The 26,035-nt window shown below is 34.8% G+C and overlaps 1 protein-coding gene across 2 annotated transcripts; it reads left to right on the forward strand.

Annotated features, from left to right (window-relative positions):
* Positions 1-751: 751 nt before the first annotated feature.
* pla2g6 (phospholipase A2, group VI (cytosolic, calcium-independent)) lies at positions 752-24,932 on the forward strand. Of its 2 annotated transcripts, XM_073844119.1 has the most exons (17): positions 752-840; positions 2,766-2,980; positions 3,282-3,497; positions 5,272-5,452; positions 5,526-5,713; positions 5,792-5,888; positions 5,971-6,153; positions 7,922-8,030; positions 10,335-10,451; positions 13,477-13,567; positions 13,645-13,808; positions 13,940-14,090; positions 17,613-17,749; positions 18,169-18,323; positions 20,582-20,749; positions 20,899-20,972; positions 23,735-24,932. In XM_073844119.1, exons 2-17 carry the CDS (start codon positions 2,772-2,774, stop codon positions 23,877-23,879), a joined length of 2,385 nt encoding a protein of 794 aa, XP_073700220.1. In that variant the 5' UTR covers positions 752-840; positions 2,766-2,771; the 3' UTR covers positions 23,880-24,932. The 2 variants fall into 2 exon arrangements, with proteins under 2 accessions (XP_073700220.1, XP_073700221.1); XM_073844120.1 differs by lacking the exon at positions 10,335-10,451.
* Positions 24,933-26,035: the final 1,103 nt, after the last annotated feature.

Genomic DNA, 26,035 nt, shown 5'->3' on the forward strand with positions numbered 1-26,035 from the left:
TAATTTTTGTGTGAACTGCTTTAAGCTATGAAACATGAAATATGCAGGGTGTTTTTATAGTAAAAAGATCATATATACCAAAAGATTAAGCAAATTTGATTTCTCATGTCAAAAAATTAGTGCACGTCTACTTGCAACGTGACGAACATGTTTCTGTTTTAATAAAAGAATACATCCAAGTCAAAACGAAATGTTCAAAATGACGATCTGCTAACGAATAGTGCTTAAAAAACGTTTTCTTGTCTGCAGTTGGGTTAAAATGAATCATTACTGAAGGTATTTCAGTATGCTATCTTAGTTATCTGATTAGCTACATAAAGGTCAGGCTAGGTTAGGCTTTCCAATGCAAAGTTTGGTTATTTTTATAACCAAGTAAGAACGTTTTGAAAAGGTACCTACTCTGGGTTCTTTATCAATCAAAATCTAACTTTCCCAGAACGTTCCAGAAAGACTTTTTTCTTGTTGATAAGCTTAAGGGAATTCTTTAGATACAGAATGTTTCCTAATGTTTATTTTTAGGTTTTATTTTATAACTATGTGTTTTAAATACATTTTTAAATACAGAACAGTTTCGAAACTGCTCTCATGTATAGCTCATATATTAAATATTTAATATGTGCGAATCCTACTGGAGCTGCTTTTATTCGACGAAAAACGCCCCCTCAGCCTCATTGGCTGGAATAGCTGTTGCGCACTGGAAACTCGGTTGCTGATTGGCTCTTCCGTCTGTCAGTCAAGCCTACAAGATTGGTTGTGATACAGTGATTGTTGATGTACTGTCAAAAGTCAGCGGTCTGCTGAGTGTTTCTGTCTGTAACCGGGTAATGAAATAGCGAAAAGGTAAGACGTTTAGCCAAGAGTAAGATTTACTATGTGATTAAGAGGTTTTATATTTCAGTGGTTTAAAACGAATGCTGACTGTTGGTGTCTTATCATGTTCTCGCACGGATGATAAACTCGTTTGTGGCAGGCGGTTTTGAGAAACAAGTTTTGGTTTTGTCATCTGAATAGTGATAATGAAAACCCAGCGAATAACCTGCAAGGTGCTGAAATGCTAAGTTAGGTTGCGAGATGAGTGTAATGAGCGCACACGACTGAAAACACCTCATTATCAAAACAAATATTAAACGCTTGCAGTCAGTGCAAAGCTTCTGTGGTTTCAGTTTTGATCAGCGCTCATTTAGCTTCATTTGCATTAGCCACCTTACAGCAGCAACAGCTTGTTCAAGTAGCGTTTTCTTTAGTCTTTTTCTGCTCCTCCCAGGGGTGTCAAGACAAAACCTGTTCCTGGAGGGCCACTGTCCTGCAGAGTTTAGCTCCATCTCTAGTTAAACACACCTGAAGCTGCTAAGCCTCCAGGTTAGTGTGTATTTGAGCTAAACTCTACAGGACATTGGCCCTTTAGGAGCAGGATTGGACACCCCTAATGTTTAGACTCATCCATGCAGTTTTTTAGTATGTCACTTCATGCATCTTAAGGAATTCGTTTTCTCCAAAATATATCTTCATGAATATACATAGCTCAGAGAGCAAAAGTGTATATATTGGGATTTCCAGATTGTTGGGATGTCTGGAAATATCAAGAATTTTAAAATTAAACAAGAAAACAAAACACACACCGTAGGGTTAAACAGTGGACTTTAGTAACATTATATCAGGTAACGTATATAGGCTTTGTATTAATATCTAATTAAAAATACAGTTCTAAAGAGGAAATGAAAAACAATGACATTATGACCTAAGTATGGCTTGAAACTTCGCAGTGGTGTGTGAAGGATAAAATAGCTATGAAGGATAAAAGTTCTGAAAATCAATACTAATTTTATATAGCCAATATGTATGCATGTGTGTGTATGTATATATGTGTGTGTGTCTAGAAATATATTTAATATGAAACATCTTTTTTAATATTTTTTATGTATTATGTTGGTTGTATGTGTGTGTGTGTGTATATATATATATATATATATATATATATATTATATCATTACTATCATATATAAAATCATTTATTTTTATTTTTATAATGAAAATATTGAATATATATCTATATTATAAAATCATTCATTGAAAATAATTTATTTAATTTTTATAATGAAAAAAAATATTTTTTTTTCATATGTTTTGTATTTGATAATGTTATATATATTTTTATATTTTTGATGTGTGTCTAAAAATTATATATTAATGATAATGTTATTATATTATATTTTATAAAATTATCTTTTTTGTATGATTGTATTATTGTATTATTTAATATAGTAATTTATATAATTTTATATACTATTTGTATATATTTTTTATTTTTATATTTTGTATACATATATATTAATATCATTACTGTCTTACTATCATATTTATATAAAGTCATTTATTTTTCATTTTTATAATGAAAATATTGAATATATATCTATATTATGTATGTATGTGTGTAAATATATATAATTAGTAATATCTGTAATATTCAAAAGAGGGAAAAAAAGAAATGATCACCAAAAAAAGGGAAATTTCAAATATGATAATAATAATAAAAAATCCTTAACCAGTAATATGACATAAATTAACAAATATAAAAACTATATAATAAAAAAGTTATATATTTTTTTTACAATATATAATAATATATTATTTGTATTTAATAGGGAATAAGAAAGGTACAAAGTTTTTTTATGTTTATGAAATATTTTTTTTTTTTATACCAGTAATCTCAAATGACTGGAATAACCATGGATGCATCAGCTTTCCACTTCCCTCTCTTTCCCCAGGTCACCATGCAGTTTCTGGGCCGTATATTGGACACGGTGAGCTCCGTGTCGACTCTGTTCTCCAACCCGTATCGTGTGAGGGATGTGCAGCTGTCGGATTATAATGGCAAAGTGCTACTGAAACAAGAGGGCCGGCTGGTCCTGTACAAGAACCAGCAGAGCCATTCCTGGGACTGCCTGCTTCTCTGCCCCGAGTCTTCCTCTGTGGCTCTGAGGTGAGTCCTTTTAGTTAAACAATACATCCTCGGCCTATTCTTGGTTATCTGTAAAAGTCACAAGGGTCCTGTGATTTCATCATAATCTTGCAGAAAGTCCCATGTTGCTTCACAGTATGTCAAATAGATTTGCTTTCCCATCAGCACATGACCTTAACCAGCAGTGGGAAGCCTTGTCCATAATGAACCATTGTGAATCAGGACCCTTGTTAAATAAAGCCACCACCCTGAATATGGCTTTTCATTGTCGCCAACTTCATTAGATCATCATGAAACTGTGATTTTGTTCTATTGTGCTCAGGATGTTCCAGGTAGCTTCAGAGGCAGATGCCATGAATTGGTTTCCTCAGTATGCCCTCAAACTCCGCCCATTTTATGAGATGCTCCGCCCACCACTGAAACCTGAGATGTTCCAGCCAATCGTGGACTGCGTGCGGAATCACCCCGACTGGAGCTCGGCTCACATCGCAGTAGATACTGGATTGAGAGAGTGTCTTAAACACAATTACGTTTTGAGGTGAGACATCTAGGCTCGGTTTCACAGACAGGGCTTAGACTAAGCCAGGATTAAGCTATAGTTTAATTAGGACACAAAACAAAGGCACTGAAATATTTTAAGATCAGTAGTGCAAGTTTGTTTCAGTTGAAACAGCTCAGGCTTACATTTGGCTTAAACCTTGTCTGTGACACATGGGGCTAGAAAAGGATAAAGTTGAAAGGTTGCATTTTTAATTATAAAAAATATACTGTTTTTTTACTATTTAAAATAACTGTTTTCTATGTGAATATATTTAAAAATGTAGTTTATTCCTGTGACTTTAAAGCTGAATTTTTCGCATCATTACTCCAGTCTTCAGTGTCACACGATCCTTCAGAAATCATTCTAATATGAAGATTTGCTGCTCAAAAAACATTTATTATTATTATGTTGAAAATAGCTGAGTCGAATTTTTCAGGTTTCTTTGATGAATAGAAAGTTCAGAAGAACAGCATTTATCTGAAATAGAAATCCTTTGTAACATTATAAATGTCTTTATCAATTTCTATAATTTATTTTCCAAGATAATACTGACTCCAAGCTTTTGATTTTTATAGTGTATAATTTTACAAAAGCTTTCTATTTTAGATAAATGCTGATCTTTGGATCTTTCTGTTCATCAAAGAATCCTGAAAAAATGTATATTAGAATGATTTCTGAAGGATCATGTGACACTGAAGACTGGAGTAATGTTGCTGACAGTTCAGCTTTGAAAAAAAAATAAAAAACAGTAAATAGAAAACAGTTATTTTAAATAGTAAAAATAAATGCAGGCTTGGTGAGCAGATGATAATTTTGACAGGCTATAAATATAAAATTGAACATGCATATGTTTAAATACTGATTGAAATGTTTAAAAATGGAAAATTAAAGGAATTAATTTCATTTAGTTAATTTTAGTCCTGTGATTTAAATTTTTGAAATATAAAAATATTTAATTAGTCTGTCAATTAAGGGTTCATAAAGCTAAATTAAAAAGATGGATATAATCAGCTAAATAAAATTGTAAAAAAAAAAAAAAGCGTTGGCACAAAAATATGAAATCTATTTTATTTTTTCCCCAAATTCCATTTTATTCTTTTCCAAATTTCATTGTTTTCTGTTTTATTTTTTTCTAGAGTCTGATTTAAATTAAATTAAAAAATATTAAACAAAACGCATGTTTTATTTTGACCAAATTCTGTTTTTTTTTTCCATTCATTTTCTGGATTCCGTTTTAATGGGTTCATTCAATTTTAATAATCAAAAGCTTCTCAAATGAACTCATTTTATCAGGAATACTATGTATATTAACATTTTTCTGGAAAATTATTTCTGGTAAATAATTTTTTTTGATAAATATTCCTCTAAAAAATAATGTTTTAATAATCATTTTAGTAGTAGTAGCAGTAGTATTATCATTCCATTAAGTAATATATTTCTGTCACAATTTCTTCAAGCTAAACCAAACTTTCATTCACACAGAGACACACAGAACACACAGGATCATTTTTTAAATAGTATTTTTAGTATTTAATAGTATTTTATATTGTGTTTTGATTTAAGTCTACTGACCTACTTTGATTTATTCATTCAAAACTTGGCAAATTCCGTGACATTCCGTGTTTATGGGTAAATTCCATTTTTATGACTGGATTCCGCAATTCTGTCCACGCTTATAGAGCCATTTTCAAACTAACCTTCTCTTCTGAGTCTGATAGAAAACAATAAATGAAGAACAAATTGTTAAGTGTTTGTTTGTGCCCCTTTTCAGTCAGATGAACGCCCGTGACGGGCAGGGTCAGACCCCGCTGCATCTGGCGTGCGAGAGAGGAGATGTGGGCTGCGTGCGTGAGCTCCTAGAGGAGTGTCAGGCTCGTACAGACGTCAAGGACAAGAACGGAGAGACGCCCATGCACTGTGCTGCTAAACAAGACTCCGCTATAGTTGTAGAGGTGAGAGGTCAACTTAGGGCTTACATAGAATCTCCTGAATGCTTAATTTGAGTCTCTCTTTTTTCCTTCGTAGGTTTTGTGTGCACAGATGTGCCTGGGTGTGAACGAGCTGAACGCCGCAGGGGAAACACCAATCCACATTGCATGCCGTCTCGGGAGGGTTGAAGTGGTCAAGGGCCTGCTTGGAGGCGGAGCCCGCTGTGACGTCATGGGAAGCAACGGCTATCCAATCCACACCACCATGAAGTATAGTGAGAAAAGGTGCAGGATGAGAATCTTCTGTTTACTATTTAATTGATAATTCACAGACTGGTTTCTAACTCAGTCTTGCTTCTTTAGTTGTGCTGAAGCAATTTTAAGCACCAATCCGAATCAACTTCTGGCGGAGGATCCGCTTTATGGAGGAACGCCTCTTCACTGGGCCAAGACTGCCGAGGTTTGGAATGCTTTCTTTTGTTTTTATGTACTTGAGGAGTTATGTGTTTTAGTTATTTGACTGTCTTGTGATTTCTCTCTAGATGAGCCGTGTGCTGCTGGATCGAGGATGTAATGTTAACTACCTGAGTAAGACTGGAGAGAGTCCGTTACACATCCTGACCAAGAGAGGGCGCTTTGAGGCTGCCATGACACTGCTGACCCATGGAGCTGACCCAAATATTAAGGGTCAGGATGGAAACACGGCGCTGCACCTCGCCATGAAGGTACGAGAGAGATTTTAATAAAGCTTGTCTAGAACATTTCTGGCTCGTGTTACACCTCAAGAAATATGTAAAAAATATATAAAAAAAAGATCTATTTTTAATCATCTTTTAAATTAAAGTATTTTTCTTTTTTCATTTTGATTAAATTAAAATTTAATTTTAATATTTAAAATAGTTTAATTGTGTTAAGGTAATAAGAGTATGGTAAAAAGTAATTAATTTTTTTGTAATGCAATTTTAATTTTATAAAAATATATATATTTAGCTACATTTTAGTCTTGGTATTTTTATTATTAAATTATTTATTTAATGAACTTTAATTTAGTTTAATTGCATTAATTAATTTAATTGCGTGACTTTGGCAAAAAAAAATTTTTTATAGAATTATTGAATTTTTAAATATGGGGTAAAATTATCTGGTACAGTGTAATTTTAATAATTTAAAAAATATATATTTATTGTTTTAAATTTGCTTTTAATATTTTCTGTTTTTTTTTTTTTTATATTAGTTACATTTTAGTCTTGGTATTTTTCTTTTTTCAGTTGGATTATTTTTAATATTTATATTTAACTTTAAATTAAATCAATTAAATTAATTTTAATTGTTATGGTAATAAGAGTATGGTTAAAAAAGTAAGTTTTTTATTATAGAATTTAAATAAAATAGAATTTATAAAATTATCTGATACAGTGTAATTGTAATATTTAAAAAAATAATTTAATGTTTTACATTTGCTTTTAATATTTTCTGTTTTTAATGTAGTTTTTTTAGTTTTTTTTTTCTATTTTAATTACATTTTAGTCTTGTTTTTTTCCTTTTTATTATTCTTTTCTATTTCTGTTAAACTTTAATTTAGTTTATTTGAATTACGGTAATAAGACTTTTTTGGCAAAAATAGTTTTTATTTTCATATAATAAATTATAATTTTATTTTTACATACGGGGTAAAATTATCTGGTATAGTGCTGTTTTAAAATAATTTAGAAAATGTAATTTAATACTTTAAATTTGCTTTTAATATTTTCTGTTTTCTTTTTTTACATTTTAGTTACATTTTAGTTTTTTTTTTTTTTAGTTTTTTTTTTCTCTATTTTTGTAATTTTTTTTTCTATTTCTATTTAATTAATTTAGTTAAATTGCATTATGGTAATACTTTTTTTGGGGGAAAAAAGTATAATTATAATTTTATTTTTGAATTTAGGGAAAAGTGATCTGGTAGAGTGTTTTAAAATTATTTTTTAAAATTTAATTGATAATATTTTAAAACTTAGTTTAGTTTAATTGCATTATGGTAATAAGACTTTTTGGCAAAAATAGTATTTTTTTAAAATAATTTTAAATATGGGGTAAAATGATCTGGCACAGTGCTATTTTAATATTTATCCAATTGAATTTAATATTTTGTTTTATTTTAAGTTACATTTTAGTCTTGGTATTTATTTTTTTTTATTTTTTATTTTTTTCATTTTTATTCTTTTTTTAATATTTCTATTTAGCTTTAGCTTTAGTTTAATTGCATTATGGTAATACAACTTTTTACAAAAGTAAATAAGTACAATTAAAATTTTAAAGTTTTTTTTTTTCAAAACATTGTGATGTTCTTACAGATAAAGATAAAAAGGAAAATTTGAAGATCCCTTTAAGTAACTGTAATCACCAGTAATTGACAGACTAACTACCAATTATTAAACATTAACAGAAATTGTTTTAGAGAGCACGTTTTCTGTTTTTTTTTTTTCTTGTATGCTGTATCCTCTGAACCCACAGTTGGACCACATGGACCTGATCAAAGCTCTCATGGTGTTTGGAGCAGATGTGGAGGTTCACAATGACCTGGGAGAGACACCAGGACTCATCGCAGCTCGTACCAGCAAGGGTGAGAGAGAGAGACATGTGACGTTAGATGTCAGATTGAAGGCTAGCAGAACAGTCACCGATGTATTTAACCGCTTTCAATTTCTAGATGCACAGTATCACCAGGCACTTATCTATCTACCTAAGTGTGCTGCATGACATCTGTTGAGGTGTTTGCATGCAAGAATAACATTATCTAACCATAAACCACCATAATTGTACTTGATATACATATACACAACAGTGCAACAGCACACAACTCAAGTTTGTGTGCAGTTCATTTGTTGACTCATTAATGGTTTGCTTTAGTTTTGCTTCAAAGGCGAAGTGTTTAATTTCTCAGCCAATTGTAGCACATTTAATGTTCCTCAAGCCACCAGGAGTTTAGTTTTAATGTATTTGTTTATCATGTATTTATTTAAATAAAATATTTTTGTAAAAAAAAAAAAGTTTAGAATGTAAATTTAAACATTCATTTATTCATTCATTTAAATAAATAGTTGTTGTTAAATATTTATTTGTTTAAAATGTATAATTATGAATATATTAATTTATTAAGAATATATTTATATTCATTTAGAAAGTATTACAAAAGGTTTGCTTTTAATATTTTCTATTTTATTTTATTTTTTTAGTTACATTTTAGTCTTTTTTATATTTTTGTTTATATTTAACTTTAATTTATTTTTTGTATTATGGTAATAAGCCTTTTTGGCAAAAATAGTGCTTTTTTTATTATATAATTATAATTTTATTTTTAAATATGGGGTAAATTTATCTGTTACAGTGTAATTTTAATAATTTAAAAAATATATATTTAATGTTTTAAATTTGCTTTTAATATTTTGTTTTAATTTTGTATTTTAGTTACAGTTTAGTTATGTTTTTTGTTTTTCTTTTTTTATATTTATATTTAACTTAATATGTTCTGTTTTCATTGTTTTATTTTAGTTACATTTTAGTCTTGTTTTTTCATTTGTATAGTATATATATATATATATATATATATATATATATATATATATATATATATATATATATATATATAAACTGATTTAGTTTAATTGCATTATGGTAATAAGACTTATTGGTAAAAATAGTAGTTTTTTAATCATTTAAATATTCTTTATCAATTTTTCTATATTTTAATTAATTTAATATTTAATAATTTAGTATTGTTAATATTTAACATTTTAATATTTTCTGTTTTCTATTTTAGTCTTGGTATTATTCTTTTCTTTTTATAAGTTTTTTATATTTTATATTTATACTTAACTTTAATTTAGTTGAATTACATTATGGTAAAAATAGTTTTTTTTTATAATTAATTATAATTTTAATATTAAATGTGGGGTAAAATTATCTTATTTTAAATTAGATTTCAGTATTTTCTATTTTAGTTACAGTTTAGTTATGTTTTTTATTATTTTTAAATTTTTTATATTTTAGTATTTTCTGTTTTCATTTTTTATTTTTGTTACATTTTAATCTTTATTTTTGTTTCTTTTTTACATTTATTTTAACTTTGCATTATGGTAATAAGACTTATTGGCAAAAATAGTTTTTTAATCATTTAAATATTCTTTATCAAAGGTTTAATATTTTATTTAATGTAATATTTATTAATTTTATTAATTTATTAATTTATATTTTTAATATTTAACATTTTAATATTTTCTACTTTTATTTTTAATTTGTAGTTATTTTACTCTTGGTATTTTTCTTTTTATGAGTTTTTTTAATATTTATATTTAACTTTAATTTAGCTGAATTGCATTATGGAAAAAAATACTTTTTGGTTTTTATAATATAATAATAATTTTATTTTTAAATATGTGGTAAAATTATTTGGTACAGTGTTTTTAATATTACTCAATGTCATTTAATATTTAAAATTAGCTTTTAATATTTTCTGGGTTTTTTTAATATTAATATTTAACTTTATTTAGTTGTTATTTATTTGAATTGTATTTATATTTATTTAGAAAGCATCACAAAAGGTTCCAAATAAAATTTAAATTGACAAAAGGCGGGAAATGTCATAAGGAGCCTACAATAGCTATTCTCTGGAATAACCGGCTGAAGCTGTCTGATAGGTCCTGATGTTTTAATTAGCTGTTGTAATTCTTGTGCGGTCATTGCCACAAATGATGTAACAACTCAAAATGGTTTTCGCACATCTAGGTGTTTGACTACAAGAATGAACTGTCATGCTCTTTTGTTTTGTCATTCATGCCCTTAGTCAACGCATACTCTTTTTTTGTTTCTGTGTGCATGGATTGGGTGTGACGGCATGCTTGTGTCTAATCCTGCGCTTATGCTGAAGGGCCCAACCGTAAGGTGCTCTTGAACATGCTGTGTAGTGTAGGGGCTGAGCGGTGTCACCCCCCCTCCCTCAACAGTCCCATCCCCAGTGTCAACAAAGCTCCGCCTCCTGGCATAGGTAAAGCTCCGCCCCCAAACTTTCAGCTTTCCTGACAGTATCTTTCGCCTCTGTCCTTCAAGGGATAGTTCACTCATAAATGAAAAGTCATTAATTACTCACCCTCATGTTGTTAGAAATCCCTAAGACCTTTGTTTATCTTTGGAACATAAATGAAGATATTTTTGATGAAATCCGAGATCTTTCTGACCCTGTATAGACAGCAATGTAGCTAACATGTTTAAGACCCACAAAGGTAGTAAGGACATTGTTAAAATAGTCCATGTGTCGTCAGTGGTTCAACCCTAATTTGATGAAGCTACGAGGATGCTTTTGTGCACAGAGCAAATAAAACTAACAACTTTATTTTTTCACATCAACTATTTTAAAGGAGTAGTTCACTTTTAGAACAAAAATTTACAGATAATGTACTCACCCCCTTGTCATCCAAGATGTTCATGTCTTTCTTTCCTCAGTCATGAAGAAATTATGTTTTTTGAGGAAAACATTTCAGGATTTCTCTCCATATAATGGACTTCTATGGTGCCCCCGAGTTTGAACTTCCAAAATGCAGTTTTAAAGGGCTCTAAATGATCACAGCCAAGGAAATAAGGGTCTTATCTAGCAAAACAATTGGTTATTTAAAAAAAAAAAATTACAACTTATATACTTTTTAACCTCAAAAACTTGTCTTGTCTAGCTCTGTGTGTACTCTGTGTAGAGATTAAAAAGTATGTAAATGGTAAATGTTTTTAGAAAACGACTGATCGTTTTGCTTCTTTTTTGGCTGGGATCATTTAGAGCCCTTTGAAGCTGCAGGTTTGAAGTTCAAACTCGGGGGCACCATAGACGTCCATTATATGGAGAGAAATCCTGAAATGTTTTCCTCAAAAAACATCATTTCTTTACGACTGAAAAAAGAAAGACATGAACATCTAGGATGACAAGAGGATGAGTACATTTTTGTTCTGAAAGTGAATGATGTCCTTACTACCTTTCTGGGCCAGTTGTGTTACATCAAAAATATCTTAATTTGTGTTTCAAAGAAAAACGAAGGTCTTACGAGTTTGTAATATTAATGACAGAATTTTTATTTTTTGATGAACTAACCCTTTCAGTTGTCGTCTGTACATTTTTATGTTCTTATTTCAGCAGTGTTTAGAGAATCTAGTGTGAATTTGTTTCAAAACCTAGTTAACTTCTGCCTACATAGACTACATACTTACTGAAATGCAGCCTGATGAGTAGCCACTTTGAAACCGTTCTACTTAGGCAACAACTCTTTGTGTTCTACAAATGGTGTTCCTCACACAACTCGACTGACAAATTGATTTCAGTAATGTTTTGGTGTTAGCATGTTGCTAAGCTAACAACATGACACTCTGTGTAAAGCACAAAAATCTTCTGTAAAATAATTGGTAAATTAAGTCATTTTTTGGCACAAAAGCAATTGTCATTTCTATTGATTTTGACCACCATTTTGGATGGTGCAGCATTCAGGGAGGGCCTTGTTTAATCACAATCAAGGTATTTCATAAGGTAGAATAAATATGCTGCCTGCTTTTTGGAACATGATGTACAAATTTAAATGCTAATTAAAATTATTATCATTTAAATATTACAATTATTACTGTTTAAGTATTAAATTATTGTCATTTATATATGAATTTAAGTAAGTGCTGAAAGGATTAGTTCACTTCCAGAACAAAAAAATCCTCATAAATTACTCCCCCCCCCCCATGTCATCCATGATGTGCATGTCTTTTTTTCTTCAGTCGAAAAGGAAAACATTTCAAGTTTTTCTCCATATAGTAGACTTCAATAGGAATCAATGGGTTGAAGGTCCAGACTGCAGTTTCATAGGGGTCTACACAATCCCAGCCAAGGAATTAGGGTCTTATCTAGCAAAACGATTGGCCATTTTCTAAAAAAAGTAAACATTTGTATACTTACTAACCACAAATGCTCAACTTAAGCTACTGTAGCTCTGCCATGCACGTCTACAACTTCATGTTGGAAATGTTACGCATGGTTAGTTCTTTGTCTGTGTATTCCAAAATCTTCAAAATCATCCAACTTCATTGTTTTACCTTTTTTTGTAAAGGACTTTCTTTGCACGTTCTCTTTGTAAACACTGGGTCAGTACTTCCGCTTTTGTTACGCATGGCCTTTCCAACGTTATTATGTAATGCGTGAAGTCCAGCTAGTGCAAGACAAGCATTTGTGGTTAAAAAGTATGTACATTTTTATTTTAATCGTTTTGCTAGACTAGACTTATTCATTGGCTGGAATCGTGTAGAGCACTTTGAAACTGCATTAAAACTGCAGTTTGGACCTTCAACCCGTTGGCCACCATTGAAGTCGACTATATGGAGAAAAATCCCGGAATGTTGTCCTCAAAAACCTAATGTCTTTTTGACTGAAGAAAGAAATACATTAACATATTGGATGACATGGGGGTGAATAAATTATCAGGAAATTTTTATTCTGGAAGTTAACTAATTCTTTAATGACCACCAAAACTTTGCTCTCTCTTTCTTCTGCCCTCTTTTCTTTCCCTTTTTTTTTGATTTCTGTGCTGCTTGTATTTTGATACCCAATTCTTTTATTTAAAGCTTCCTGTGGTCATAGAAACCAGATTTGCATACCCAGAAGCCTCATTTGACTAAACCAGATTTGTCAGCTGCAGCTGCCATCTTGGAAAGGTCAACATTTTGGGTTGAACTCAAAGAATCACTCGCCAACCTACTATAATTACACCGACATAAATGCCACAGCACTGTACAGCCAGTGATGCAAACCGGCTGGACAAAAGTGGGTAGTGTTTCACAGTTGAGAATGCTGACAAAGCAAGATGCCTGTTGCATCATCCACCTGCATGTGTTTACTGGTAAATATTGACCTTTCCGATTTGACAGACATCCTTGCATATCACAAAAAATGGCAACAGGGTTATCTAGGTATTGCAAATCTATTATAGAATCAGCCTGCCTGTAATTTGGTGATCTCACACTGATCTCACAACTCACCAATAATTGGTCCACAGGGTTTGATGACATCATACATGTGGCGGCAGCTGTCACGGCCATGAGTCGAGGGTTTGCAGAGGTTGATGGGCTCAAGACAGGAAGCAAGAAGTATGCTACATGTAGTAAGCATTTATAAAAAATGCTTACATGGAATGAATCATTAACTTGATTTTCTTTTTCTCAAGAATTGACAGATTGCTGTGTCTGGATGGTGGAGGAATAAAGGGCCTGGTCCTGATCCAGATGTTGATCGCTTTAGAGAAAGAGGCAGGACGGCCCATCAGGGAACTCTTTGACTGGGTGTCTGGGACTAGCACTGGTGGCATACTGGCCCTAGCTATTGTACATGGTATTTGATGTTGTGTATATATTAAGTAGATTTATTACAAATCCAGAATGAGCATCCATTTGTAAAATATGTTCTTGGTGAAAAGTGTGTACATGCATCAGCATAATTCTGCTTGTTGTGTACACGAGCAGGTAAATCGATGGAGTATCTGCGCTGTCTGTACTTCAGGATGAAGGAAGAGGTATTTAAAGGTTCTCGACCGTATGAGTCTGGCCCTCTGGAGGAATTTCTCAAGAATGAGTTCGGAGAAAATACCAGGATGACGGACGTCACACACCCCAGGTACACCCAAACAACTCATACTGCACCTGAACACCCTTGTAACTACTTGTTATCTAGCAAATATTCACAACATCTTTTCAACTGCCTACAAATGCCCTATCGGCTACTAGAAACTTAAGCTATGCTCTAGCAACCACTTAGACTTTTTGGCAACCACCCAAAACACCAATGACACCACTCAAAACATCTTAGCAATGCCTTAGTAACCATCTGAAACGCCCCAGCTACTGCCTAGCCACTTTGCAGAACTTCCTATCAATTCTATTTCAAAAACCCAGAACATCAGAACAATGCTGTTAACCACCAGAACAACCAAGCAATGACCCAGCAACCGCTCAGATCACCCTAACTAAGACCGCATGTCCCCCAAAGCTACCAAGTGGTAGTCCATCTGGCAAATTCCTGGAGACAAGCAATATTAACTTCTCCATTGTTGTTCAGTCTTAGTACAAGCAAGGTGTGACGTTTGGTCAGTGTGGTTTTTGCCCTGCCCCTCCTCTACTGTGATTGGTTAGCTGACTAAAAAGTGACAGTGATGAGACCTGTGTTTTACCCAAAGTTGAACATTTTTACAACTCTTGGTTCTGAGAAACAAATGCTCAGTGGCTCGTCATACTCCTGGCATTTAAAAAAAAACATTGTGCTCCTGTTGAAAACAATTGAAGAAATACACAAGCCTTGGGAAAAAGGCTTTGGTGAACACACAATCTAACAGCTACTTACCAGCTACCCAAAGCACATATGCAACCACTGAGAACATTGTAGCAATGCCTTCCAACTACTCAAAACACTCTGACTTTCTAGCAACCACTTCCTAGCTATTCTCTAGAAAAGACTCAGAACCACTTATCAGCTACTTAGCAATGCCCCAGAATTCACTGGAAAACTCAAATAATGCCCTAGCAACTACTTGAAACACTCTGACAGTTGCTTGCAACCACCCAAACACCCATACAACCACTCCCCCAAATAATGAGAGCATTTTCCAATGCCCTTAAAATGTCCTAGTACACCCTACTGTAGCAACCACCCAGAAATCTTTAGAAATGACTTATGTGCTCATTTCCACAGTTACAGTTTAATATAGTATGATACAGTACACTTTGGGACGAAACACCCTGATCCGGCTTCCGTTTCTACTGCCAAAAGTACCCTTACTTGATAGGTGTGCTTTATGCCAGAAAGTAGCGATCTGCTACCCTGGAAATCCAGAGGTCTCGCGAGAGCACAATTTGAATTGTCTCTGCAAGACACTCTGGCATCGAGCAATGATGCAGGTTACTGCAATACGTAAGCAATAGTGGGAACCAATCAAATCGGTGTATCTGATGTAGGCGGGCCAGAGGGGGGCTAAGCTGATGATGACAGCACTGCGACATCCGAATCATATAGTAAACTTTGAAAGATCGCTGTCGCTACAGATGAACAACAAGTTGTTTGAAACGGCTTTGGCCACTACAATGAACGAGTTAGACTTGGCTTTCCATATAAAAGAGGAACAGAAAACCGAAAACTCGAATCGTTCCTTTGCAAGAAGGACGTTTTTGCTGTTTTGCCGACTGGATACGGCAAGAGTTTAATCTATCAGTTTACGCTTACATATAATTAGCCGGAGAATAGTAGTGCATGTTTGGCGTGCTGTCCGGTGAAGGGCTCCGAGCTCGGGAGTGGCCCGAACCCAGAGTAAGTTACCCCCCAATAGGAGTAGCGAGAACTCGGAGTGATGAGATGGGATGGTGGAGGTTTGCTGATAAACCATCGAGTGAATTGAGGTGAGTCAGCTGTATTTAAACCTATGGCACTGATTGACTTGTGATGTTTACGCTAAGCATCTGACGCGCTTCTCCCGAACTTTGTTAATGAAACATCATTTAGCTCTGCTGGTAGCTAAGCGTGTATTGTTGTGATTAGTCGTGGCGTTATCCAATTGCGTGCAGTTAGAGTTTCAAATGCATGCTTGGTGCCGCCCCTCGAGTTAGGCAGTTTTCATTGCTCGATCCCAGACCCTTAATCTTAATAGATTAGGGTCTGGATTTTTCCAGGCTAGCGATCTGCTACATTCTCGCGCAAAGAAGAAAGCGCAACATTGCCTGTGTGCATGTCTACTTTTATATATTCATTTGTATGTTTGCACACTTTGATGTAAACGAGCACAACATACATGAAAAGCATGGCAGAACAAGTCAAGGATACGCTTTGTTTCCCTTGTATTGTCAATTCCCTTTGTAGAACACGCAAGAGACTCTTTGTCAACCAGTCTGGTTCTGTGTTTAGTCTTGCTCCATCCTTTAGGTACCGGACTTCTGTGCTAGGTACCCCAACTGAAGGGTCTCAAAAAAGTGGTAAAGTATGGTTTGCTATTTTGGTACCATTCACAACTTCTGACAATGGAAACAGAAATAATTGGCTACCAAACTTTACTGTATTGAACTGTACCGGTCAGTGGAAATGAGCCATTAGTAATGACTCTGAACACCTCCCCAACCACACCAACCTAAAACCACCCTGACAATAAAAGGCAGCCTTTTCCTCCATGGAAATGATTTTTGAAATAGGCCACCAAATGTCAAAGGCAGCCTCTGCCTGTCAGTCACCAGAACACCCTAACAATGCCCAAGCAAAAACCTAGAACACCCTGTTTACCATCTAGCAATGCTCTAGCAGCCACTTAGAACGGGTTGACAAGTTTGGCCCTAGAGAGCCTAGAGAGTTTAGCTCCAACCCTGAAAAAAACCCTCAGCTGCTTAAAGCTTTAATTTGTTTGGAGCTGAACTCTGTAGAATTGCGTTTCTCCAGGTCCGAACTTGCCTACCCCTGACTTAGAAAAACCTAGCAAACACCCAGAATTTCCTAGCTATGCCCTGCAATGATCCAGCACACCCTAGCAATGCCCTACTGTAGTTACCACCCAGAACTCCTGAATGTCTTTTGTGATGACTCTGAACACCCCTCAGCAATGCCCTAGCAACAACCTTTTTACTCCTTTTTAATTCCCTAACAACTATAGCCAGAACTCTTTCACAGCGCCTTGGCGACAAGAACACCAACTGTCTGATTGTAGGTACCCAAACACCCAATGAAACACCAATTGGCAACGTTGGTCCAGTCCCAAATGGAACACTTCTTGTGAACTTGTGGTCCTGTGGACTTACAATGACTTACAACAGGGGTGGCAAACATCAGTCCTGAAGAGCCTCAGCCTGGCAGAGTTTTGCTTCAACCCTAATCAAATACACCTGAACAAGCTTGTCAAGGTCTGAATGGTTACTCGAAAGCAAGAGGCAGGTGAATTTTTATTAGGGTTGGAGCAGAACTCTGGAGGACTCCAGATCTCCAGGTCCAGAGTTTACGACCCCTGACCTACAAAATGTGTTCATTCATTAAATCGGCAAGATCGTAGGGTGTCCCATTCGTCATTTTAGCTTTCAGATTGGTACTTGCAAGTGCCATTTGGAAGCCAACATCACACATATTCTTCAGAAAATGTTTGTTTTTAATACACCTTCTGTCTGTTTTTCTCAGAGTAATGGTGACGAGCGTTCTTGCAGACAGACACCCTGGAGAACTGCATCTGTTTCGTAATTACGACCCACCGGTCCTGCAAAGAGACCCTCCATACACATCTACAGCCACATTTCAACCCCTTACTGTGCCGCAGGGTAAATCTCTTGCGTACTTTCATTCTTGTAATGGCGTTATGCTAATTATCTTTGTTCTGGTGAAAACACTCCTGCTCTTTATGAGCATATTGCCACGCACTGGGTGTCTTAGTCCATCCTCAATCTCAAACGATGCGTAAAGCTTCATTGTCACTGTTGCAGGATGGGAGGACGAAGAACTTTTGGTAGTAGGATATACTCGACCTCCCAGAAAGCGTAGGAAGGTGACGGATGAAGGTGTGTGTGTGTGTGTGAAAGAGAGAGTGTGTGTGGAACGGAAAGATCACAGTATGCAAGATTCCTGGTTTTTGGTGCACAGACGTACCTCACGTTCAAACCAAGTGGTCATTAGTTTGTAGAAAGCTAATCATCTTGTGCACTCTAGATTCTCTCGCTCAATCCCATTCTCTTTCTTTCAGAACAATTAGTTTGGCGTGCCGCCCGCTCCAGTGGAGCCGCTCCCACTTACTTTCGACCAATGGGCCGTTTTCTGGATGGAGGGCTGCTGGCTAATAACCCAACGCTGGATGCCATGACAGAAATACACCAGCACAACAAAGCCCTGAAGGCACAGGTCTGATACACAAATTTGGTTACAAGAATGACCTATTCAAGACTCACTTTTAGCTAGAAATGTAGTTGGCTACAACATGTTTCATTATATTTTCACCAATATTTTGTACAATGTGTTAGAGAAATCCTACATACCAAAAATTTCTAGTTAATTATTCTGAATGAGTTTTGAAAATCAGATGTGTCCTAAAGCCCAAAGTGTACTTTGGTATTTACTTGTACATCATTCAATTTTGCCAATCAAAGAATATGCACCTACTGTTTGCGCCAAGTATGATTTTTCAGACTTGGTCTGCAAGATGGCAACGCTGGCCTGGATTGTTGTTTCACAGTCAAGAAACTGAAGAGATGGATCAACAGCAACCTCAAACTATTGGAGAAGCAAGAACAATAGACAGCTCTGTAGACAAGCACTTGTTTGAGGGGCAAGAGATACCCACAACACTAGTTTTAAAGAGTACAAAAACATTTTTATCGGTCATATCTCTAAAGAGAAATGGTGCAGACACTAGACAAGAATGGAACTTTTCTAGTGAAAATGTGTCAGTCACCTGTGTTTGCACACACCCTTAACTGGAGTTGACAAGTACCATTTTTCCACTGGGGCTGGTGCCAATGCCAGACCCTAATTGGGAACCGGGCTACGCTTTTCCACCGGGCTACGCTTTTCCATTCTGAGCCGGTGCAGAGATCCTGGTTCCGAACTGGCACCAAAACCTTGCTGGTCTTGAACAAAGGAACCTATGACATCAGTAGGTGCAGTTTCCACCCAAGACTGCAGTTTGAAGGGTGCCTTTGCATTTTGACCTTTTTATTAGTATAGGACAAATCAGAACTGATCGGGAAAAGGTCCTCAAGTTGAAAATCGAACCTCGGGATGCCCGAAGCGCCACAGTGCTATATGTCCACAAAGCTTTCGGCACAGATGAAAGGCGATTTTTAAAAGTTGTTGGAATTCAGGCAAATGAACAACAATTAAATATGTAATTTCAGCAGTGGTCGCCAGAAGAAACCAACACTCTCCTTCCGCAAGAGAAAACAAGTGATTCCGGATCACCGGTTGGTGATGTAGAGGGTTCTGCTCCCCCTTAGTGGAAACGCGAACTGGTTCTGAATGAGTCCCACTCTTGACCGAGCACCAGCTTTAGCTCCCACGCCAGCCCCAGTGGAAAAGTGAAAGACTATTGTTTGAGCTATTGGCATTAATGTCAAAACTAAAGTATACTTTGGGTTTAAGGGGTACTCAAACCTATTCTTGGAGGGCCACTGTCCTGCAGAGTTTAGCTTTAACCTTGGGTAAACACACTTGAGCCAGCCAAAGACTAAAAGGTCAAAGACTATTGTTTGAGCTATTGGCATTAATGTCAAAACTAAAGTATACTTTGGGTTTAAGGGGTACTCAAACCTATTCTTGGAGGGCCACTGTCCTGCAGAGTTTAGCTTTAACCTTGGGTAAACACACTTGAGCCAGCTAATAAGACTTATGGTGCATTCCAAATGGGATATATTGCCCTCCGAAGGGTACTTCAAAGTGAAAACCGTCATGGCTGCCATATTGAAGGGTCGTTCCAAATCGAAGTGCTCAAAACTGATGAATTTCGAAGGGTACAACTGTTGGACACCTCAGCCCCCATTATTGTGCAGATTATTTGCATATGTCGGTGCCTCCATATGGGCATGGGACGATCACGCAGAAGAGCACTTCAAGAAACAGTTGCTTGGTCCCCTACACCCTTCAAACCAGGGGTAGGCAAAATCGGTCCTGGTTGGCCAGTGTCCTGAGTTTAGCTCCAACTTGCCTCAACACACCTGCCGGGAGGTTTATAATATTCCTAATAAGAGCTTAATTAGTTGGTTCAGGTGTGTCTAATTGGGGTTGGTGCTAAACTCTGCAAGACACCGGCCCTCCAGGACCAAGTTTGGGCACCCCTGCTTTAACCTTTCTAATCTCTCTGGAGGGTGAAGCCATGTGAAGGGATCAGGGCGTAGGGATAAGCCCTTCCGAATGTAACGCAGGGTTACTAGAAACTTCCAGACATGTGTGTTGGAGCTGGTTTAAAGCTAAATTCTGCAGGATTTTAGACATCCAGGACCAGGATTGGTTCCCCCTGGCTTACGTTAACACTACAGTCTATGGACTACTGCTTTTCTGCTTCAAATGAAACATGATGTCAACCCTGATTAGAGTCAACTGGACATTGTTGAAATGGTGTAAATGTATTTTATTTAAGTGTCTATCTTTTTTTTTTGCTTCATCAGTGCCGTGAATCAGAGGTGTGCAGGTTAGGTGTGGTCCTCTCATTGGGCACTGGTAAGCCTCCTCAGGTGGCAGTGAACTCGGTGGACGTTTTCAGGCCATCGAATCCACTGGAGCTGGCCAAGACCTTCGTAGGTGTCAGAGAACTGGGCAAGATGCTTGTGGACTGTGTAAGTTCATGCATACAAACCTTACAAAAGCCTTTAATGGTGTTCAGAAGCAACATTGCTATAGGTATAAGTTTTAGGCACTTTGTGATGGTTGGAGTCGTGGTGGTGTTATTTTTTTGTTAAATGCGGTACTTTTGTTTTCATGTCAGTGTACAGACTCAGATGGTTGTGCAGTGGACCGAGCCCGAGCTTGGTGTGAGATGGCCGATATAAACTATCACAGGTCAGTTGTGACTGACCCTCATTCAAAACCTCATTTGAACAGTTGTGTTACAGTTTATGTAAACCTCTCTCATTTGTAAACATTCTCTACCTTCTGTCTGTGCTTTCATGTCTTTTTACTCTCTTCTTTTCTACATTGTCTGTCCCATCAATTCTTTTTTCCTGACTCATGGCCTCCACTGAACCACCACTTCTTTAATTTTCATTTTGTGTCCATTTTTTTTCATCCATTTAATTCCTTTCTTCCTTCCTTCCTACCTACCTTTTTTTTTAATTTCTTTACTTCTGTCCATCCTTCCTACGTACTAGTGATGCGCGGATGGCGGTTATATCCGCGGGCGCTGCGGATAATCCGCGGGTCGGGTGGGTCGGGTAATAAAAAAATGCATTCTGATTATTTGCGGGTGGGTCGCGGGTGGATGAGATAAATCAATAATGATGCAAATATTAACTACATTTTCTAAAACTTGAACGTGTTTTAAATATGTTTTTCATCAGGCAGAGACGATTTCATTTGTGTGCGTGTGTGTGTTTGCCTGTTCTAAGTTTTTGGTGACAGAAACGTTGACATTCCATATAAAGTTTGAAGGGAGTTATGCCTGTGCTAATGCTATTGAGCACGGTAATGCAGCGGTGTAGTGCATTGGTCGCTTTGCGTTTACCCACGTCTCTGATGCGCATCATTCAGAAGTGTCCTGCATTAGCCAAAATCATGACAGTCCAACACATGAATAGCTAATTCAGTCGCATGTTAATAAATTGAAATATTCCCTAAAAACACCCAGTAAAGACAGTGATGTGGTCAGGACCGTGGCGCCGGCTTCTTTTGAAATATATTTGACGATTTTGCCTGATGCGTCCATGCTGCCTGTTCATTCTTACGCGAAAGCATGTCAGGCTAGGCGCGCAGTGGTAGGCTATAATTATTATTGATTACTTATTTGAATCAGTAGATTATAATGAAAACAATACCTTAAAAATGAAAAGAAGCAGATTTTTACGGTCAGACCTTTCTTAAACTGGTGAACCCCTGTAAACTTCAGTCCAAGCATGCGTTCAAATACTAAGTTCAGAGCGGCTCTAATAGAGAGAAAACCCGACCGATTTCGTCAGAGATTGCGGAGAGTCGCATCCAGATGTCAGTTAATGTTATTTTTTTCTGCATGGATTTGGCTTAAAATCATGAGTGATAAACGTATAAGTGTGCAGCGATTTGCAGATCAGCTGAATCAATCTGCTGTTAACATGAACCATCAATTTATCATTTCATCATGCAAAACTAAGAATTACAATAAGTGTAATATGACGATCGGGTGCGGGTCGGGTGCGGTTATCTAAATCAGAGAAAAATATAGGTGCGTGTGGGTGGCGGGCGGATAATTTATTTGAAGCTGCGGATTCGGGTGACGATTGAGCCCATCCGCGCATCTCTACTACGTACCCTTTCTTTCTTTCTTTCTTTCTTTCTTCCTTTCTTTCTTTCTTTCTTTCTTTCTTTCTTTCTTTCTTTCTTTCTTTCTTTCTTTCTTTCTTTCTTTCTTTCTTTCTTTCTTTCTTCCATTTCTTTCATTTCTTTACTTCATTTCTGTATTTTCCTTCCTTGCTTCCTTCCTTCATACCTACTTACCTACCCTTTCTTTCTTCCTTTCTTTCTTTCTTTCTTTCTTTCTTTCTTTCTTTCTTTCTTTTTCTTTTCTTTTTCTTTTCTTTTCTTTACTTCTGTCCTTTCTTTCTTCCTTTCTTTCTTTCTTTCTTTCTTTCTTTCTTTCTTTCTTTTTCTTTTCTTTTTCTTTTCTTTTCTTTACTTCTGTCCTTTCTTTCTTTCTTTCTTTCTTTTTCTTTCTTCCATTTCTTTCATTTCTTTACTTCATTTCTGTATTTTCCTTCCTTGCTTCCTTCCTTCATACCTACTTACCTACCCTTTCTTTCTTTCTTTCTTTCTTTCTTTCTTTCTTTCTTTCTTTCTTTCTTTCTTTCTTTCTTTCTTTCTTTCTTTCTTTCTTTCTTTCCTTTTCTTTTCTTTACTTCTGTCCTTTCTTTTTCTTTCTTCCATTTCTTTCATTTCTTCACTTCATTTCTGTATTTTCCTTCCTTGCTTCCTTCCTTCATACCTACTTACCTACCCTTTCTTTCTTTCTTTCTTTCTTTCTTTCTTTCTTTCTTTCTTTCTTTCTTTCTTTCTTTCTTTCTTTCTTTCTTTCTTTCTTTCTTTCTTTCTTTCTTTCTTTTTCTTTACTTATTTACTTTACTTTTTTACTTCTTTTCATGCTTACTTCCTACCTGCCCTTTCTTTCTTTCTTTCTTTCTTTCTTTCTTTCTTTCTTTCTTTCTTTCTTTTTCTTTCTTCCATTTCTTTCATTTCTTTACTTCTGTCCTTCTTTCCTTCCTTCCTTATCCTATCTATCTTTTTTGTTTTTGTTTCTTTCTTTCATTTCTGTATTTTCCTTCCTTGCTTCCTTCCTTCATACCTACCTACTCTTTCTTTCTTTCTCTTTTTCTTTCTTTCTCTCTTTTTTTTCTTTCTGCTTCCTTCCTACCTACCCTTTCTTTTTTCGTTTTCATTTCTTCACTTCTGTCCTTTCTTCCTTTTTTTCTTTTGTTCCTTCATTTCACCATTTTCTTCCTTTCTATCATTTTTGCTTTCTTTCTGTGATTTTCATTTCATGTTTACCTTTCATTCAATTTCATTTCCACTATTATATTCACTTTCATTCCCTTCACTTCCTCCCTTCCTTCTCACATTTCATGTTGTTTCTGCTCCAGGTTGAGTCCTCAGCTGTCTCAGGAGGTGATGCTGGATGAGGTCAGTGACGCTGTGTTAGTTGACATGCTGTGGGAGACTCAGATGTACCTGTACGAACACAGAGATGTCATACAAACCCTCTGCCAGCAGCTACTGCAGCTCTGACAACTCCCAGACTGACGGTGATGAAGAGGGTTTTGGTGGCTTAATATGCATTAATGATTTAGCCTATACAATTAATGAACCTGTTTACATTAAGTGTGTATGTTGTTCTGACATGTTCAATAAATTTAAAGCCAGAATATTTATTTAAAAAAAAATATATATATATATAATTATAAATTATCCCCATATGTTTTGTATCTCTCATAAATACCAAATTGGACCAAGGTTAATATAACAACATACATGAAGTGTCATTTTATAGAAACTATCACTACTCAATCCAACATTTGAACTGTGAGATATTTTTATATTGCGTTGCTAAATTGCTCAGTTAACATACTCTATATGTGACATTTGCACTGATCAAGGTGAACTAAACAGGTGAACAGGAAGTGAGTAGCTGCTTCATTTGAAGCAATGTTTTTACTCATTATTTATTGATGTATACATTAATTTTGTTCATTTTATTGTGTGACATTTATAGAGAAACTGACACGTTTCTTGTACTTGCAATGTGCGTCAGAGTCATGGGTCAAACTGTAACGACTGTGATTGAATACTAATACATCCTTGCATTAATTCATATACTTGGAATGATCTTTGTAGCATATCTGTGTGTCTTTCATGTGTCATTTGCAATTTTAAAGAAAAGCCTTGTTTTTTTTTTCCGCAATGTGTCATGTATAACCTTGCATACTTGAACGTTCTAAAACTGCAACTGGTCAAATCTCAGTCTGTGAATTATAGAAATTAAACTGACATATTTAACAACAAATATGCATTAAGTGTAACTTGAAAACCTCTCACGTTTCTCATTAGCCTTGTTGTGTTTTTGTTTGATTTGTTGATAACATATTTACAGCTCATTTTTCTACAGAAACTCTGTGATAACTTATACTTGACGCTGGACTTACGGATTTGTTGTTCAGAGACCAAAATAAGAATTTATTCACTTTATATGTATAACTTGCTGCTGTGGCACTGATTTGAAACCTTTTAATCAAGTGATATTAACTTGAAATAAAAAAGCACAGATAATTATTCAAACTGGGATTAGTTGTGGTATTTTCAATGCGTAAATGTATTGGTAAATAACAGTCCTAATGTAACCTAATGTTTCATGTTTAAAGGGATAGTTATATTAAAAGTCCTGGCTCTTCCAAGCTTTATAATTGCGGTGAATGGGTATTACGATTTTGAAGACCTATAAAGTGAACAGTTAGTGGAAACTAGAGATTACGGTTTGTAAAGTTTGGATATTTTTCTTACATAAACACATTAATTCACTTCAGAATAGCATTTATTAACCTGACAGAGCTGTGTGGAGTACTTTTTATCATGATGGATGCGCTTTTTTGGCCTTCAAAATATCAGCACCCTTTTGCTGCAATTATAAAGCTTGGAAAAGTGTTTTTTTTTTTTTTTATTTGGTTCTTAATTTTGTTTAGTTAATTTATGTTTTTAGTTTTTGTTTTGTTAAAATGTTTAGTTTTTCATTTTGTGTTTTGCAAAAAGTGTTTTTTGCTTAGTTAAAATGGTGTTTTTTTTTGTTTAGGTAAAACTCGGTTTTGTTTAGTTTTTGTTTTGTTAAAATACGCTTTGTTTTTCATTTTGTTTTTGTTTTGTTAAAATAAGTGATTGTTGTTTTTTTTAGTTAAAATTTGTTTTGTTTCTTTAAAAATTCTTATTTTTTCATTTTGTTCTTTTGGAGTTTTTTGTTAAAATTAGTGTTTTATGTTTAGTTAAAATTTGTGTTTAGCTTTTGTTTTGTTAATGTGTAGTTTTTCATTTTGTTTTTAAGTATTTTTTGTTTTGTTTAGTTTTTATTTTGTTAAAATATGCTTGTTTTTCATTTTTGTTTTGTTAAAATAAGTGGTTTAGTAAAAATTTGTTTTAGTTTTTGTTTCGTTAAAATGTTTTTTATTTAATTAATTTGTTTAGTTAATTTCTTTTCATTTTGTTCTTTTTAGTTAAAATTAATGTTTTTGTTTTGTTCTTCATTTAGTTTATTTTTAAAATGAGTGTTTTTTGTTTAGTTAAAATTAGTGTTTTTAGATTTTTGTTAATAATTTTTTTTGGTTAAAATTGGATTTGTTTAGTTTTTCATTTTGTTTTGTTTTTGTTTAGTAAATTTAGTTTTTGTTTTGTTAAAATGT

This window comes from Garra rufa, chromosome 7 (genome assembly GCF_049309525.1).
Source record: "Garra rufa chromosome 7, GarRuf1.0, whole genome shotgun sequence".
NCBI lineage: Eukaryota > Metazoa > Chordata > Actinopteri > Cypriniformes > Cyprinidae > Garra > Garra rufa.

Coding starts and splice junctions, on each gene's coding strand:
- pla2g6 (XM_073844119.1), top strand. CDS start 2,772: ATGCAGTTTCTGGGCCGTATATTGGACACGGTGAGCTCCGTGTCGACT. Junction 5,453..5,525: donor ACTCCGCTATAGTTGTAGAG/GTGAGAGGTCAA, acceptor TTTCCTTCGTAG/GTTTTGTGTGCACAGATGTG. Junction 5,889..5,970: donor ACTGGGCCAAGACTGCCGAG/GTTTGGAATGCT, acceptor ATTTCTCTCTAG/ATGAGCCGTGTGCTGCTGGA.